Source organism: Podarcis cretensis, assembly GCF_951804945.1.
Source record: "Podarcis cretensis genome assembly, chromosome: 9".
Classification (NCBI taxonomy): Eukaryota; Metazoa; Chordata; class Lepidosauria; order Squamata; family Lacertidae; genus Podarcis; species Podarcis cretensis.
Window position 1 is genome coordinate 78,739,784 of NC_137178.1, and position 18,519 is coordinate 78,758,302.

The 18,519-nt window shown below is 42.7% G+C and overlaps 1 protein-coding gene across 3 annotated transcripts in view; it reads left to right on the forward strand.

Annotated features, from left to right (window-relative positions):
• CHRNA5 (cholinergic receptor nicotinic alpha 5 subunit) overlaps positions 1 to 18,221 on the forward strand; it is a 32,355-nt gene extending 14,134 nt beyond the window's left edge. Inside the window, exons 5-6 of one of the 3 annotated variants that reach the window (XM_079991669.1) lie at positions 14,824 to 15,655; positions 16,168 to 18,221. In XM_079991669.1, the coding sequence (XP_079847795.1) occupies positions 14,824 to 15,655; positions 16,168 to 16,329 (994 nt within the window). In that variant the 3' untranslated portion in view covers positions 16,330 to 18,221. The remainder of the gene's footprint in view (positions 1 to 14,823; positions 15,656 to 16,167) is intronic. The other 2 variants (XM_079991670.1, XM_079991671.1) reach the window with 2 other exon arrangements.
• Positions 18,222 to 18,519: the final 298 nt, after the last annotated feature.

Sequence of the window (18,519 nt, forward strand, 5' to 3'; positions counted from 1 at the left end):
CTCATGGTCTTTGTTAGATAAAAGAAGTAAAAAGTAAAAGGGACCCTTTAGCCATTCATTTTGTAAGAGCAAAAGCGGAGTGTTATAAGAGATAGTGAAATGCAAGCAGAACAGTAGTTATAATAATAATAATAATAATTTATTTATACCCCGCCCATCTGGATGGCCTCCTCCAGCCACTCTGGGCGGCTTCCAACAAAACACTAAAATACTATAACCTATTAAACATTAAAAGCTTCCCTAAACAGGACTACCTTTAGATGTCTTCTAAAAGTTTGATAGTTATTTTTCTCTTTGACATCTGGTGGGAGGGCATTCCACAGGGCGGGTGCCACTACCAAGAAGGCCCTTTGCCTGGTTCCCTGTAACTTGCAGCGAGGGAACCGCCAGAAGGCCCTCAGCACTGGACCTCAGCGTCTGGGCTGAACGATGGGGGTGGAGACGCTCCTTCAGGTATACTGGACTGAGGCCGTTTAGGGCTTTAAAGGTAAGCACCAACACTTTGAATTGTGCTCGGAAACGTACTGGGAGCCAATGTAGGTCTTTCAAGACTGGTGTTATATGGTTTTGGCGGCCGCTCCCAGTCACCAGTCTAGCTGTCGCATTCTGGATTAGTTGTACTTTCTGGGTCACCTTCAAAGGTATCCCCACATAGAGCGCATTGCAGTAGTCCAAGCGAGAGATAACAGAGCATGCACCACTTTGGCGAGACAGTCCGCAGGCAGGTAGGGTCTCAGCCTGCGTACCAGATGGAGCTGATAAACAGCTGCCCTGGACACAGAATTGACCTGTACCTCCATGGACAGCTGTGAGTCCAAAATGACTCCCAGGCTGCACACCTGGTCCTTCAGGGGCACAGTTACCCCATTCAGGACAGGGAGTCTTCCACACCTGCCCGCCTCCTGTCCCCCAAAAACAGTACTTCTGTCTTGTCAGGATTCAACCTCAATCTGTTAGCCGCCATCCATCCTCTAACCGCCTTCAGACACTCACACAGGACCTTCTAGCCGTCTCAACGATTGTTTCATTGCCCTCAGCTCCGGGGAAAACCACGGGGCTGTCTGGGCTCCATGCAATCGAAGAGGGCGCTTCGGAGCCAAACAGTCAATAGCCCTGGTTAACTCCACATTCCAGCGGGCCACCAGGGAATCAGCTGAAAGGCCATCAACATGGGATAAACCATCAACATGGGATAAACCAACATGGGATAAACCACAGTTCAAGAAAGACACCGACAAACTGGAACGTGTCCAGAGGAGGGCAACCAAAATGGTCAAAGGCCTGGAAACGATGCCTTATGAGGAACGGCTAAGGGAGCTGGGCATGTTTAGCCTGGAGAAGAGGAGGTTAAGGGGTGATATGATAGCCATGTTCAAATATATAAAAGGATGTCACATAGAGGAGGGAGAAGGGTTGTTTTCTGCTGCTCCAGAGAAGCTGACACGGAGCAATGGTTCCAAACTACAAGAAAGAAGATTCCACCTAAACATTAGGAAGAACTTTCTGACAGTAAGAGCTGTTCGACAGTGGAATTTGCTGCCAAGGAGTGTGGTGGAGTCTCCTTCTTTGGAGGTCTTTAAGCCGAGGCTTGACAACCATGTCAGGAGTGCTCTGATGGTGTTTCCTGCTTGGCAGGGGGTTGGACCCGATGGCACTTGTGGTCTCTTCCAACTCTATGATTCTATGATTCTCTGGAAACCATTTTTTTTTTTTAATAAATATTTATTGAGATTTTTTTTAAAATACCAAATGCAAAAATAATAAACAATATAACATGGATCATAACACATTTTTCAGAACTTCTTTGGACTCCCTCACGTCTCCCACTCCCACTTACATCATTATAAATTTTTTCCAGCAATTTAGCATCTTGTTTATATTCTTAAATCTTGTTCAGTTAGTTTAATCTAGTCTCCAAAAATTTTGTGTTTCCCTCAATCTCACTTATCGTCAAATTCAAATCTAATTCAATGGTAGGCAATTATTTATGATCTAGCATCCTTCTTAGCATTCAACCAAATTACAATACTTTTGTAGATAGATCTTGAATTTCTTCCAATCTTCTTCAACCCTCTCTTCTCCCAGGTCTCGAATTCTGCCAGTCATCTCGGCCAGTTGCATATAGTCCATCAGCTGCATCTGCCACTCTTCCAGTGTGGGTAGATCTTGAGTTTTCCAGCTCTTAGCGATGAGTATCCTTGCTGCCGTTGTTGCATACATAAAAAATGTTCGGTCGTTCTTTAACACCTTCTGGCCGACAATGCCCAGAAGGAAGGCCTCTGGTTTCTTAGTGAAGGTATACTTAAATACCTTTTTCAACTCATTATATATCATTTCCCAAAAGGCCTTCACTCTAGGGCAAGTCCACCAGAGGTGAAAGAATGTTCCTTCGTGTTCTTTACATTTCCAACATTTATTATCAGACAAATGGTATATTTTGGCAAGTTTAACTGGGGTCATGTACCATCTATATATCATTTTCATTACATTTTCCTTCAAAGCATTACATGCAGTGAAGTTCAGCCCAGTGGTCCACAACCTTTCCCAGTCCTCAAACATAATATTATGCCCAATATCCTGAGCCCACTTTATCATAACCGATTTAACCATTTCGTCTTGTGTATTCCATTTTAACAGCAAGTTATACATTCTTGAAAGTACCTTAGTCTTAGGCTCTAACAGTTCTGTTTCCAACTTCGATTTCTCCACCTGGAACCCTAACTTTTTGTCATTTTTAAAGACTTCTCTAATCTGAGCGTAGTGTAGCCAGTCTCGCACTTTATCCTTCATTTTCTCCAAGCTCTGCAATTTCCAATTATCTCCGTCTTTTTCTAATATTTCCCAATATTTTGGCCATTTGGCCTCCATATTGGGTCTTTTTCGGGCCTTAGCTTCCAGAGGTGAAAGCCACCTCGGAGTTTTGTTTTCCAGTAAGTCTTTGTATTTTGTCCAGACATTAAAAACTGCTTTCCTGACAATATGGTTCTTAAAGACCTTATTGATCTTAACCTTATCGTACCATAGATATGCATGCCAACCAAAAGCATTGTTAAACCCTTCCAAATCCAATACGTCAGTGTCTTCGAGAAGTAGCCAGTCTTTTAGCCAGCAAAAGGCTGCGGCTTCATAGTACAACTTTAAGTCCGGCAGGGCAAAGCCCCCTCTTTCTTTCGCATCAGTTAGTATCTTAAACTTAATTCTGGGCTTTTTGCCCTGCCAGACAAATTTAGATATATCTCTCTGCCACTTCCGGAAGCACTCTGTTTTATCCACAATCTGCAATGTTTGAAACAAAAACAACATCCTTGGCAATACATTCATCTTAACGGCAGCAATTCGGCCTAACAAAGAAAGCTTCAATTTTGTCCAACTATCCAAATCTCTCTTAATTTCAAACCAACATTTTTCATAGTTATCCTTAAATAGACTCAGATTTTTTGCTGTTATGTTTACCCCTAGGTACTTTACTTTTTTGACCACAGTTAGTTCTGTTTCTCTCTGAAACTGTTCCGACTCTACATCTGTCAGATTTTTCCCCAACACCTTAGTTTTCTGTTTATTTAGTTTAAATCCCGCCACCCGACCAAAATCTTGGATCAGTTGTAATACTCTTTTTGTACTAGATTCTGGCTCCTGCAAGGTCAGAACTAGGTCATCTGCAAAAGCTTTGAGTTTATATTGTTTCGCTCCGACCTGAATCCCTTCCACCAACCGGTCCCCTCTAATCATATTCAAGAGCACCTCCAGAACTGATATAAATAACAAAGGGGAAATCGGGCAGCCTTGTCGTGTTCCTTTTTCAATTTTAAACTCTTCAGTGACCACATTGTTTACTATCAATTTAGCCTTTTGTTCTGAATATATTGCATCAATCCCATTCTCAAAACCCCGACCCACTCCCATTTCTTTTAAATTTCCCTTCATAAATTTCCAAGAGATATTATCAAAGGCCTTCTCCGCATCTATAAAGATTAACACTGCTTTTGTGTTTATATCAGTTTGCAAAAGCTCCAAAATGTCAATAATGTTCCTTGTATTGGCGAACATGTGTCTACCTGGGAGAAAGCCTGCCTGGTCTTTATGAATTACTTCGTTTAAAACTTTTTTGAGTCTACTTGCCAAAACGTCTGCAAATATTTTGTAATCCACATTTAAAAGGGAGATGGGACGGTAGTTCTTAAGTTGTGTCTTTTCAGCTTCCGATTTTGGTATCAATGTGATGAAAGCTTCCTTCCACGATTCCGGCGCCCTCCTCCCCTCCATAATTTCGTTGCTAACCTCCATCAATGGTTGTATCAAATGGTCTTTTAATATCTTATAATACTTGGAGGTTAGCCCATCTGGCCCTGGAGATTTGCCCAGTTTCATGTTTTGAATGGCTTGTTCAATTTCTTGGCATGTTATTTTACTGTTCAGGAGAAATCTATTTTCTTGTGACAACTTTTTGAGTCCATTTTTCTCCAAAAATTGTTTAATCTCGACCTCATTCTGCGGCCCTTGGGTGTATAATTTTTTGAAATATTTCCAAAAACACTTTCTAATCTCCGTGGGGTTCTGAATATTTCTTCCTTCAATTTCCAAATTTGTAACTGTATTCAATTTTTGTCTCTTCTTCAACTGCCAGGCTAGCAGTTTCCCACATTTATTTGCCGATTCAAAGGTTTTTTGTTTCATTAATTTAATCTTCCACTCTATTTCCTGATTTATCAGTTTAGAGTACTGTGCTTGATAGAGTTTGATTTCTCTCAAGATCGGCAGGGACTTCGGGTTTGATCTTAGCTTCTTCTCTAATTCTTTTATTTTCTCCAAAATCTTATCTTTTCTGTCATTTTGTGTCCTCTTCCTTGCAGCATTCTGTTGTATCAAGAACCCCCTCATCACAGCTTTACTTGCATCCCAAATAATTCTTTTTTCCACCGTAGTGTTCATATTTATCTCAAAGTAGTCCTTCAATGCTTTCTGGGCCTTCTTAATAATCTCCTGATCTCTGAACAAGTTGTCATTCATCTTCCATCTAAAGGATCCAGTTGGTAATAGTATCATATCCATTTTCAGTGCATTATGGTCGGAGCAGGTTTTTGGGCAGATTTCCACCTTTCTGACCTTCGGTGCCAGACCTCTAGTTATCCATATTTGGTCGATTCTTGTCCAAGTCAGCTGAGCTTCAGAGAAGAATGTTCCTTCTTTTCCCAAGGGGTTCTTCGTTCTCCAAATGTCGATCCAGTCCATATTGTCAGTCAGTTCAAAAAAGGTCTTTGGTAGTCTGCCATCTTTTGTAACATTCTGGCTTTGTGACTTATCCATGTTAGTTGATACGACCCCGTTCATGTCTCCCATCATGATGATGTTGTCATAATCCAGATATTCCAGCATAGTCTCATGCAACTTCTTGAAAAATTCCGACTTCCCTTCATTTGGTGCATAAATTCCTAATATCAAAATCTTTTCTCCTTGATGTTGTATTTCAATTGCCAAAATTCTTCCATATTCATTTTAAATAAGAATTTAGGTGACAGGCTCTCTTTTGCATATATCACCACGCCTCTCTTCTTTACTTTGTCTGAAGATATAAATTCCTGACCAAGTCTTTTGTTTATTAATACTTTCCTGTGGAGCCTAGTCACATGTGTTTCTTGTAAGCAAATAATGTCCAATTGTTCCTTTTTCAATATATGAAAAATTTTCCTTCTTTTTTCCGGAATGTTACAGCCATTTATATTCCAACTCAAAAGTTGCAGAGACATCCTGGATAAGTCTGGTTGTTTTTCTGGGGGTAGTACCTTGTTCGCTGGGTCTTCAGAATCCGAGGGTGCAGGCACCTCTGGTACTACAGGCCCCGAAGGTAGTTCCAATCCTTTTTGGAGGTCCTCTCCGTGCGCAGTCAGAAATTTGTCTCTATCTTCCAGTGATCTGATTTTAATCTTCTTCCCTCTAAAAGTAAAAGATAATCCTTGAGGAAAATCCCACCTGAAGATAATTGTATTGCTCCTTAACAATCTTGCTAGTTCCAAATAGTCAGATCTAAGGTCCAACAGTTGTTTAGGAATATCCTTAAAAATTTCGATTCTTTTGTCCAGAATATCCAGTGACTTTCCGTAATGTAGACCCAAAATCTTGTCCCTTTCCTCCTTTGATCTCAGTATTATTAAACAATCTCTGGGCTTCTCTCTCTTTATAAGTCTTCCAAGTCTGAAGGCTGATACAATTTTAAAGTCTTTTTCCTCTAAGTTCCAAAACTTGGAAAATTCTTTGGTCAGGAACTCAGCTAGGTTGCCTTCTTCCACCTCTGGTACCGACCTTATCCTTAAATTGGTCTGTCTATTCTGTAGTTCTAACATAGAAAGATAGGTCTGATGTTCACCTACTTGTTTACTGAGTGGTCTTACCTCTTTCTCTAAATTTCCCAATCTTTGGCTGGTATCTTCAGCCAATTTCCGATTTTCACCTGCAGTCTCCTTCAGTTCTCCAATTGCTTGCACATTCTGTGCAACTTGTCCAGTTAGTCTATTTAGACATTCAGTATTATGATCAATTTTAGCTGTTTGCTGATCAGCTTTTTTATCCAAAGATTCCACTTTTTTATCCAAAGATTCCAATTTTTCAAGAATTTTCTCTAAAGTGGAACTGATTTCTCCTGAGGCCATCTCTTCCGATTGAAATTCCTCAGTTTCTGCCCGTGGCAGAGAAGCAGCTTCTTTCTCAGAAGTCAGAGTAGGCAAAGTAAGCACAGTAGGCACGGATGATCTGCGTGCCTGGGAGACTGCGGTTAGAGTTGTTTGTCTGGTTCTCGGTCCCTTTTTTCTTGCGCCACTCATTCCAGAGTTATCTAAAATTCAAGGTCAAGCTGAGTTGTTCCCATGAGAAAGCAGCGGCCCAGATGGTAATAGTCAAACAGGAGGCCGGGAAAAGGAAAGTAAAACAATGTCACTGCTATTAATCCTAAATCCTCTAGGGGGAGCTTAAAATGTCTTTAGGAAAGAAGACAATTCCAATAAAAATAATATAATCCCATTTAATGTCCGAGAACCTTCAATATGGTAACTTTTAGCAGACTTAGTGTTTAAAAAGTCACAGTATTTCAGACAGTGCTTGCTGGTATTCCAGAAGATGCTTCAAAGTAGCCAGTTCAAACTCCCTCAGATTGTTTCAAAGTTTAAGTTCAAAAGTATCCAGCCCTGCAAGCTGGCTGCTCAGTTGCTCAGGCAGTTCCAGCACCTGGGTTTCTTGCTTAAATTGTAATCCAAATAGAAGAAAGGTATCACAGTCCACATAAGAGTCATATAATCAATTACTTAAAGTCCTTATTCTGTTTAAAAATAATTTCCACAGGTGTCCAGATCAATTAGATTAAAAGTTCACTCTTTGCCTCCACTTCTCCGGCTCTTTGCTTAGTGATTCAATGACAGCGGAAGACGGACTTCCTATTTTTCATCACTCCGCTTTCAGCCAAATTAAGTACTTTAGGTACTTTAAGTCCCGAAACTTTTAAAGTCCATTTACTCACGGGTTGTTGTTTTCCGAATCTGTAGTTTAGGAAGAAAGGACAGCGCTCACCGGCAGCAGCAACGCGGCTTCACTCCGCCGATTGCGGAACGATCCACAGCGCCGCAACCCCCTCCGCGATCCGGAGCCCCTTACGGGGTTCCTTCAACGTTTTGGGGGCTGCTCCTGGCGCCCGCCGGACCCCAAGACCACAGGCTTCTGCTGCCTGTGGTTTTCCAAAATGGGTCCCCGCTTCGCCGCAGCGGGAGACCCTTTTTCGGCGGAGCTTCCCTTCCCCAGCTAGGAAAGGGCAGCCATTGCCGTTCGCGCCGCCTCCGGAAGTCTCTCTCTGGAAACCATTTGGATCCATTAAGTGGCGGGGTGGACCATCCAAATCGGTCCCGCCTCCCTGTTGGTTTGCAAGCCCCCTCCACAGAGGCTGGCCCCTCTCACTGTCCTCGGAGCTTGCTTACCGGTAACCTCCTCTGGCTGATATCCAGACAGATCAGGGAGATTTTGATAGGCGACATTTTCCCAAGAGTGGGTAAAATGCACAACCCCTCCCTCCTGCTTCCGCAGGGGAAAGAAAATAAGTCAGAAATCTATTTACATGATGTTTATTTCTGACATTACAGCACTAAAGGAAAACACGTCCTTTCAGTTCAGTTCTTCCAGCAAGTCTGACAAACTTCCTGAACATGCGCAATCGGAAGGTTTTAAGTTACACTCTTCACAAAGACTTATCCAGCCTGTGAACGTCCTGGGAAAATCTTCTTTCCCACAGATAATCGCATCATGTGGTGTCAACAATCTGGCTGTCTGCAGTGGTGATGTTTCCATATACTGACATCCTCCCCCATATGAATCATCGTTAGCTGCGGACAAAGCTTGATCCAGAGAAGAAAACAAACAGTTGTTATACATGTAACAATCCCCTGTTGTTTCAGTTCCACCCTTTGAACTACCCGCCACTGGTTTCACCAATGTAACTCTCTGGTTGTCAGTTTTCCAAGGAATGAGTGCTTCTGCATTACCTTGACTAGGGAATGCAGTGTTACGTTTAGCAACTCCCTGTTGTGTCTTTGTCTCCGACTTAGACATAGCTTCAACCTGTCTTGAGTTGTCAACAATAGTAACACATGCAACAGCTGAACTAGCAAACTCTTGAGAATACCTGTTGGGTGGTACGCCCTTTGTGATTCTCTCAGACCTGCGTATGAGGTGCTGATCCTCTTTGCTGACTGGTTCAGTCTCAGGACTTTTCGAAGAACCAGTTCCAATAGTAAACAGTGGTTCATCCTTAACCTGTGAAGATCTAGCTTTTGTGTGTGAACCTTTCTCAATGACTGTGTCAACAGAACTCTCTGAGCTTTCTGTGTCACTTTCAGTATCACTATAATTAGAATAATCAAATTCATCATCTGAATCAGCAGTAGGATATGTGTGAAAAATTATTCTCTCCTGTCCAGGAGCACTTTCTAGAAATTTTGTGAGAATCACCTGACCAGATTCAGACAAAATTACTCTGTAGAGACCCTTTTCATAACCCACAAAAATGCCTCTGGCATTCTTCACCCCATCTGGAGTTTCAGTTCTGATTTGAGATCCAAAAACCCTAAAATGCGAGACAGAAGGTTTCCTGCGGAACAGCTTCTCAAAAGGAGAACATTCCATGCCCTTTGAAACCTTTCTCACCCAGGTGTAACAAAAACAAGATAAAGATTCAGTCCAAAACTCATGTGGCAAGTGTGAACTCAGCAATTGTGCCTTCATGCCATTTTGCAACATTCTGTTCACTTTTACACACACAGTTTTGTTCCATGCAGCCTCTGAAACAGCAACCTTGTGCTCTATCCCTTGCTTCTCCAGGAAATCCTGAAAATCCTGTGAAATAAAAATTGGTTTCTCATCTGTGGAAAGAAAATCAATTTTAGCATCATGAACATTCTTAACCTTGTCACAAAACTCCTTAAACCTTTCTAAGGTTTCTCTGGGAGATCTCAATGTGTAAATCCATACATATTGAGAAAAATGATCAACAAATACAATATAGTATTTAGCATTGCCTCTAGATGGTGCTAAAGGACCAATCACATCAGCATACACTCGCTGAAAAACTTTGTTAATCTTTGTTGCCTTTCCTCTCGTGTCTTCTTTCGAGATACCTGCAAGAGAAAGCATATTAGATTCACATGCTGTGCACATTTTATAATCGTTTTCATCAAATGTCAACAGATACAGTCCGTCTTTCTCTCTGGCAGAAAGATACAGCTCTCCATCTTTGTAGATTTTGCAGCTTTCCTCATCATAGGATAACACCAGTTTCTTCTTGGTGATTTGAGATACACTCAACAGATTGTACTTTAAACCTGGAACAAAATAAACATTGTTTATAGTCAAGTTCAGGCTTTCTAGATACACAGTTCCGATCCCGGTTGCTTCCATTTCCTGACCATTGGCCAGTTTCACAGTGAAGCATTGCTTCTCAAACGTTGAAAACAGTTCTCGACGTGATGTCATGTGTTGCGTGCATCCTGTGTCTACAATAAATGAGTTCTCCACGGATGATGTGGCTTTTAGGGACATCAAAGCCATATCTGGTTTTGCCTGGGACTGGGTATGACCTTTGCTTGAAGTCTCAGGCTTTACAGAGCTCCCTCTAGCTCCTTTTCTCCTGATGTGATGTCTCCTGACGAACAGCATTCTGAGTTACAGCTTTCTCCTCTATAGCAATAGTAGTGGGGGTGCTTGATTTCCGAGCTTCACTCCCCCATCAGCAACAGCAATTGCAGCAATGCTAGGATCATCATCAGCAACAGCAGCAACAGTCCCTTCACTTCCTTGTTGTGGCTCAAAGCTCTTCCCAGCTTTCGATGAGCTCTCAAGAATTTGGCTAGCTTCATCTTGGCTCTCCCCCTTTGGTGCAACCAATTCTCGGTCCTTGCTTCCCACCCCAGCTTCACAAGCTTTGCGGAGTGACTCCCAAGCGACCCTTGGTTCTTCTGCGTCCTTTAGGACTGGCTCAAGATAAGCGTCCACATTTTCCGCCAAAATTCTCAGGACACGCTGCTTCAATTCACTTTGAACTGCAGCCTTCTCCCCCTGTGCTTGTACAGCAACAGGTTGTGGAGTTTGTACTAAGTCCCATAATTGCTCTCCCACCAGCAAAAATTCCATTGCAAATGACCATTCTAGCCAGTTTTGGCTATTCAGTTTCTGAGAGAACAAAGCCATCTTTAATCCCAAGCTGCAGCTTCAGCTACAAACTGGGAAATCCAAAAGCCTATTGGGCTGTTTACAAGCTGCTTGCACTTGGCAGTCAGCCCAGCTGCCTGGAAATTTTCCCTTCTACAGAATCTGTAAGCAAATAAGCCTTCACTGCAATCCAACAGCAATCAGCTTGGAAATTCCCTTTTCCAACAGTTTGTTTACAACAAGCGTCGCTGAAGAACACCCAGCCTTGCTTTTGTTTTTGAAGCTTCTTTTCTCTCTATGCTTTTTAAACTAACCAGCTCATAAATTTAGCTCAAAAAATACTCACAACTTGTCGCATAGCAACGGAACTTCATATCAGCTCTGGAATGCGAAGTATTTGGCTTCTCACCGCTCTGTTTAATCCAAAACAGGAGCCTTTTTTTTCTCAGGGAACCGAAGACTTTTCAATTCGTGTTCACCATCCAGCCATAAATCAGCATTGCAGAGGTCCGTGGATCGCTGCTTATCAGCAAAAAAACGTCTCCCACCTGGTGCTCACCGTCTTGTTGTTGCAACCATTGGGCTCTGCTACCAATTGTTGGTTTGCAAGCCCCCTCCATAGAGGCTGGCCCCTCTCACTGTCCTCGGAGCTTGCTTACCGGTAACCTCCTCTGGCTGATAGCCAGACAGACCAGGGAGATTTTGATAGGCGACATTTTCCCAAGAGTGGGTAAAATGCACAACCCCTCCCTCCTGCTTCCGCAGGGGAAAGAAAATAAGTCAGAAATCTATTTACATGATGTTTATTTCTGACATTACAGCACTAAAGGAAAACACGTCCTTTCAGTTCAGTTCTTCTAGCAAGTCTGACAAACTTCCTGAACATGCGCAATCGGAAGGTTTTAAGTTACACTCTTCACAAAGACTTATCCAGCCTGTGAACGTCCTGGGAAAATCTTCTTTCCCACAGATAAGCGCATCATGTGGTGTCAACAATCTGGCTGTCTGCAGCGGTGATGTTTCCATATACTGACACTCCCTGCAGAGGGGAAGGGTCGCGGAGAAGTCCAGTTGCACCAGGAAGTGATCTGACCATGGCACTTCTTTAGTTTCGCTTTTACTTAGTGTCAGATCACCAACATCCATAGAGGTAAACACCAGGTCTAAGGCATGTCCGCGGCTATGGGTTGGGCCAGACTTTTTTTTAAAAAAAAATAATTTTTATTAACAGGCCAATCAAATCACATTAATTCCAAATCACATTAATTCCAAATTACACAGCCAACTTTTTAAATTTTTGTTGGGTGTACCCATGCTTCGAGCTCCGAAAGGGATCCAAACATCTCTCTTGCTGCTGCTTTAATGTACACAGTTCTGTCCAAATAGTATTCACAGTTCTGTTCAATCTTCTCTTTGTTATTTTCCTCATCTTCTTGTTGTTATCATATATTCCTTTCTTTGTGATCTCTGGTAGTCTCCACAAGCGGGTTGAAAACAAACGTTGTTATATCCTGTGTGGATTTTACACTCCTCCAAGAGCCATATCAAGATAGACAGATGCCATTTCCACACCTCCGTACAAAACATTCCCAAAGTCTGTCCGTTAGTTTCCACAGGCCTGCCAGTCTCTCCTTAATTTTCTCAGGGGGCCCTGCCAGGTCAAACTCACAGTCCGATATAATAACAAGCCAGCCATGGTCCTCCTCCCCCTCGATCATCCTGTGGCCAGGCCTGCCGTAACAAATCTCTTTTTATAACTGCGTCACAAAGAGCTTTCATTCCTTTCCCGATGTTCCCACAAGCCATGTCTTTGATTAGTAATTTATTTCCACACAGTTCTTAATCATCCTGCTTATGATCAGTAATTGCAACGATTCTTTCTTGGGGGGAGGGTTATTGGGTACTCACATAAGACAAAAAAAAAAGAAAAGTTCCCCCCCTTTTCAGTCCCACTCCGACATACCGATCCTTTGATGAATCTTCTTCTTGATTTATTGTTGAATCCAGCCCATCGCTCCACTTCACAGAGATCACTTTAATTAGCAGTCTTATCTCCCGATCTTCGCTCGAAATATGTGCATTTGCTTCTCTCTAATTGTTTATTTTGAGCTCCTGCAACCAGGCGGCGCAATCAGAGACAGCGTCAGGGAGAGCCATCTCCCACGAGGGCTATGTGCCTAGTGCCCTCACCCCCTTCTTTTGAATCGGGGTGATTTATGGCAACTGCAGGCAAGGCAATGTTCCCCATTCCCTTGGGGTAACAAGGGAGGCTGCATACTCCCATATCAGCCTCTTAATTACCTCGTGTGAGCCGGAGAGATGGTATTGTCGGCCATCTTCCAATGCACCCCTAGCAGTGGGTTGGGCCAGACTTACTCAGGGACAGCCCCACGGAGGCCATGCTTTCCATTAAGTCCCGAGTGGCCCTTTGCAAGGTCATGTTGGCATGGATGTTAAAATCCCCTAGGACAACCAAGCTAGGTGTCTCCAGGAGAACACCTGAAGCAGCTCGGGCAGGGAATCCTTGGTGCAGCGGGGAGGTCGGTACACCAAAAGGAATCCTGTACTGCCCCCTATTGCCCAACTTCCAGAACATGCACTCAGAAAACTGGGTCTTCCCAATAGGACGCCTAATGCAAACGAATGACTTCCTAAAAATCACTGCAACCCCTCTCCCCGCCCACATGACCTGGGTTGCTGTGCGTAAGAGAAAATTGGTGGACAAGCAGAGGCAAGGACAGGCCCATCTGCTTCATCCAACCAAGTCTCTGTCACACATGCCAGGTCAAGTCCTCCATCCATGCCATGATCAAGTCATGGATGGCCGTAGTCTTATGAATCATTGACCTGGCATTGCACAGCAGCACCTTCAGATCATGTGATTCTAGTATCTGTCTGGTCAGGACCAGACCCGGAGGGAGGGATAGTCCTCAGACAACGACTAAACCTGCCTCCTCGGTAATGACATGGTCTGGTCTTAGCGTAACTCCTCCTCCTACCCGTAATCACTGAGATCAGTTGTCCCAGTGCATCCCACCCCCCATGGGACCCACTCCCTGGCAGCCCTGATCCCTCCCCTTAAGAACAAAACAAAACCTTTAAAAGAAACCAAATACCCCAAACAAACCACAATAAAACAATACAAACAAAAAACTGTAAAAAGCCCAACCAAACATCCACCCCCCACATACAAAAAATTCAAAAGGGAAAAAGAAAATTTTAAAACATTTTAAAAAGAACTCTGTGGCCCTCCGAGTCCTCCTGGACAGGAGGAGCAGCAGCAGCAGCAGCAACCGTTTTGTGAGGCCTGTCAGGCCCGGCCCTGGGCCAGGTGGTGAGTGGCAGGAGCGGGACCCTCAGGCACTTACTACAGGTTTAAGCTGAGGAAGGAGTCACTCCTTGAAATAGGTGTCTTCAGAAAGTTTTGGAGCTCAGCTTTCCTCTGTGTGCTGGAAATGCTGCCACATATAAACTGCAGAGCTTTGCGTGCCACCTTAGCAGCCATAGCATATGGGGGCCTCCAAAGTAGTCTCAGGACTGATCAGGCCGCTTAGAGTCCTAGAACTAACTCTTACATGAATTTGCAGGAAAGAATAAAAGACCTTTATTATGGATCTTGACATTCATAACCTTCAGCATAACTTGGTATAAATCAATTAAATATATTACAAACAAACAAAGAATGGGTGCAATCGTTCTTCAAACAAATCTTTAGCTTGCAGAAAGCCCATTTAGCAGACCATTTTTAATACAGCAAATGCCTTGCTTGTTGATTTCAAACCAAATATAAGAACCATTCCTTCTTTGCAGTCTCTGAATGTGCATGGGTTCTTGAGCTAGAGTTTTGGGTGACTCCCTGTCTCCATTCCCCATTTGCCCACATCAAAGGGTATTTCTTCTGCCTTTCTCATCAGTTCTCAATAGCAAGGGCTTCAAGGTAACGATAGTCTTGCTGGATTGTTAGTGTGCATTGTTTGTTGTTTTCAAACAAAATACAAAAAACCATTTATTTTGACCTCATTCTGTACTGGGTGCCACTGTTAAGAGCGTCACATAAACATCTGAAAATAACCAAGGAAAATGTTTGAGGAAAATAACTTCAGCATGTTACATTTTTAAATAACTTTTCATTGAATATTTTTTCAGTGCAGATGGTCGTTTTGAAGGAACATCTACAAAAACAGTAGTGAAACACGATGGCACAATTGCTTGGACTCCTCCAGCAAATTACAAAAGTTCCTGCACCATAGATGTCACTTACTTTCCATTTGACCGCCAGAACTGCTCCATGAAGTTTGGATCCTGGACGTATGATGGCTCACAAGTTGACATAATTCTAGTGGATGATGAAGTAGACAAGAGAGATTTCTTTGATAATGGAGAATGGGAAATAGTAATGGCAACAGGAATGAGAGGGAACAGAACTGATGGGTGTTGCTGGTATCCCTTTATTACCTACTCATTTATAATTAGACGCTTGCCTCTCTTTTATACACTATTCCTTATTATTCCCTGCATAGGGTTGTCCTTCTTAACCGTCCTTGTCTTTTACCTTCCGTCTTACGAAGGTGAAAAAATTTCTTTGTGCACATCAGTTCTGGTTTCCTTAACTGTCTTTCTGCTTGTCATTGAAGAGATCATACCGTCCTCTTCCAAAGTTATACCTCTTATCGGCGAGTACTTGGTATTCACGATGATATTTGTTACATTATCCATTGTAATAACTGTCTTTGCTATTAACGTTCACCATCGGTCCTCGTCTACGCACAATGCAATGGCACCTTGGGTCCGCAGGATATTCCTTCACAAACTTCCAAAACTGCTTTGTATGAGAAGCCACGTCGACAGGTATTTCACTCAGGAGGGGGATGTCACCAATGCGGATGGTGCTGAGGCATCTCGGATTACCTTGGAAGCCGCCCTAAATTCTATCCGATATATTACAAGGCACATTGTCAAGGAGAACGAAGTACGTGAGGTGTGTGTATTAGTTAACGCTGCAGTCAACTCTTGAGGCTGGCAGTCTGGAACAGCCGCGTGTGCAGTTGGGGAGTTAATCATAAGTAAAATCCTTGCCTGCTCATTTCAAATATATCCTGCACTGTAGATATCTCATATTTTCAGACACCATGATCTCTAATACAAGTAACAAGGCAACTTTTGCATGAGAATAATTTCAAAGGTGAAAATGAACACTTTCAGAGATAATGCAGAAATCCTTATTTAAAATGTTACGCCTTTGTGGTGCAACAAATAGGCTCCCTGCCCCATTTTAAATCATATGTGGTTATTCCTTAGGAACAACCATTTCATTGTGATATAAAGGGAGCCACAATAAGTTATGTTTGGGGCAATTTAATTTTGCATCTAGCCCGATAAGAGAGACAGCAGGGTTTGTGCCATTATTATTACTCTTTAGTTGTAGTGTGTATACAAATATTCTGGAGTGTATTTCAGAAAAGGTACTGATTTTCTTTCTTCTCTCTCTAGGTTGTTGAAGACTGGAAATTTATAGCTCAGGTGCTTGATCGTGTGTTCTTATGGACGTTCCTTCTGGTTTCAATTATTGGATCACTGGCTCTATTTATTCCTGTAATTCATAAGTGGGCAAACATAATAGTCCCAGTCCATATTGGAAGCACCAACAAATAAGTGTGTGAGGAGGACAAAATTGTACCAATCTTTCTAGAAATATTAATCTTAGAGGTAGTAGTAGTGAAATTATCTGGCACATTTTAATCTACAGTTCTGAAATCTTGGAAGGTGTGGGTTGGAGTTGAGGCTTATGTTTAAGCATGGACCTCTTAGGACATACGCATTTCCCCCCCTGAAGTGTTAGTTCATTGCTTTCCTATTAGAGCTCACTGGTATGCCATTGCTGCCTTGATGTGCCCTAAAACCACCTGTGGAATAAGTGAGGGGCAATGTAGAGTAAAGGACACTCCAAATGTAAATACTAATTATAATCACTTTTAAGACCTGCTACCTGCCATCTGCCAGCATTGGAAGGCTACTTCATCAAGCGGAACGAGATCCAACTGCTCAGCCCTTGCCTAAGAAGAGTTGGGAGGGAGCTGCTGCCAGGTGTATCACCTGGGAGGAACAAGGACAAGGAGAGGAAGTTCTCTCTGAACAATCCTGATCCCACCCCATATGGGTGCCATGTTCTCTTCCGCTCCTGTATTGTGTTTTGTGAGCCACATTGAGAGAGGCAGGATATATGAATAATGCAAAACATTTTAAGCCTTAGTAATCCCGTGCAAGGCTTCGGTAAGACAGGACACTATTATAATCCTCAAACGGGGGCTGAGAGTGGGTGGCTTAAAGTAATCTAGCGAGTTTGTGATCTGAAACTGGCCTGTTCCATAGCTCATATTCTTAGCCACAATCTGTATTTATTGTGGTTTCGTGCTTTCACCTAGCTCCAACATACCTTTCTGCAGGGCTTCTGTTGGCCTATGATCCTTTATCTGCCAGGTCTCCATCACAGCTAATATTCTCTGGAGCCTATTCTAATGTCCACTGCTTGTTTGGACACATAGCACAACACAGCAGGGTCCCAAGATGTAGGCCTAGAAAACCTTCATACCCTGAAGAGCCAAAGGAATTCATTTTGCAACAGATTCTGAATATGAAATTGGGGGGGTGGGGATGCTAGCATATATTTACTTTTGTGTAAGTATTTGGGACGGGGTGGGTGGAGAAGAGAATGAAGCACATGAGAGCCACAAGGTCTCAATCTGATTTAGCGTGAGGCTTCTGTTATTTTCAGTTCTACAACACACACGGAAATGTTCAAGTATAAACAAGTTAATGTTTCATCGGTAGATTGCCTTAGAAGACTGGGAAATGTTGGGCTACCTAACAAAATGCATTTCTCCCCTCGGTCTCAATTTTTAATACTTTTTGGGGGGCTGTAGACTTGCGTGTGGAAAATGAATATACAAGCTAATGGAGCAGCAGCTATTTCTGCAATCATGAGGTGTTTTTTATTATAGAAGGTGACTTAGAATCATAAGTTGTAAAGTTGGAAGGGACCCCAAGGGTCATCTAGTCCAACCCCTGCAATGCAGGAATCTTAGCTAAAGACTTATCTGTGATATGGTGGCTAACAAGTTATTTTCCTACATGCATGGGCACACTCCACTCTTCTTATGGAGAAAAACATGTTGTGTAAACGGGTCTTAAATTTAACATCCTAACGAATATCAAATACTGAAATTAAAAAGTCTCTGAACATTTGCATGTTATGTCAGAAAAAGAAGACTGTAATGCTGTTTAAAATCACTTTAGAGATACGGTATAAAGTAGGAAAACCATATCAACCATGGGCTGCAGTCTGTTAAAAATTCATATTTGTGTTTGGCATAAGATAGTGGTCCTTGATGGTTTTGTCTTCTGAGCAGAGGAGGGTTATTAAAGTATCTGGATGAGTCCAGTTTTTAAAGTGTTTTAAAAAAGAATTTCCAAGTTTGCCAGCTACGCTAATGCACTTTGGGAGAAATCTTATACTAATGATAATAAACTAAATATTACATTTGGTACTCATTAGTGACATCTGAGGGACATGGGTGACGCTGTGGTGCAAACCACTGAGCCTCTTGGGCTTGCTGATCAGAAGGTTGGCGGTTCGAATTCCTGCAACGGGGTGAGCTTCAGTTGTTCAGTCCCTGCTCCTGCCCACCTAGCAGTTCGAAAGCACATCAAAGTGCAAGTAGATAAATAGGTACCACTCCGACGGGAAGGTAAATGGTGTTTCTGTGCACTGCTCTGGTTTCGCCAGAAGAGGCTTAGTCATGCTGGCCACGTGACCTGGAAAAACTGTCTGCGGACAAACGCTGG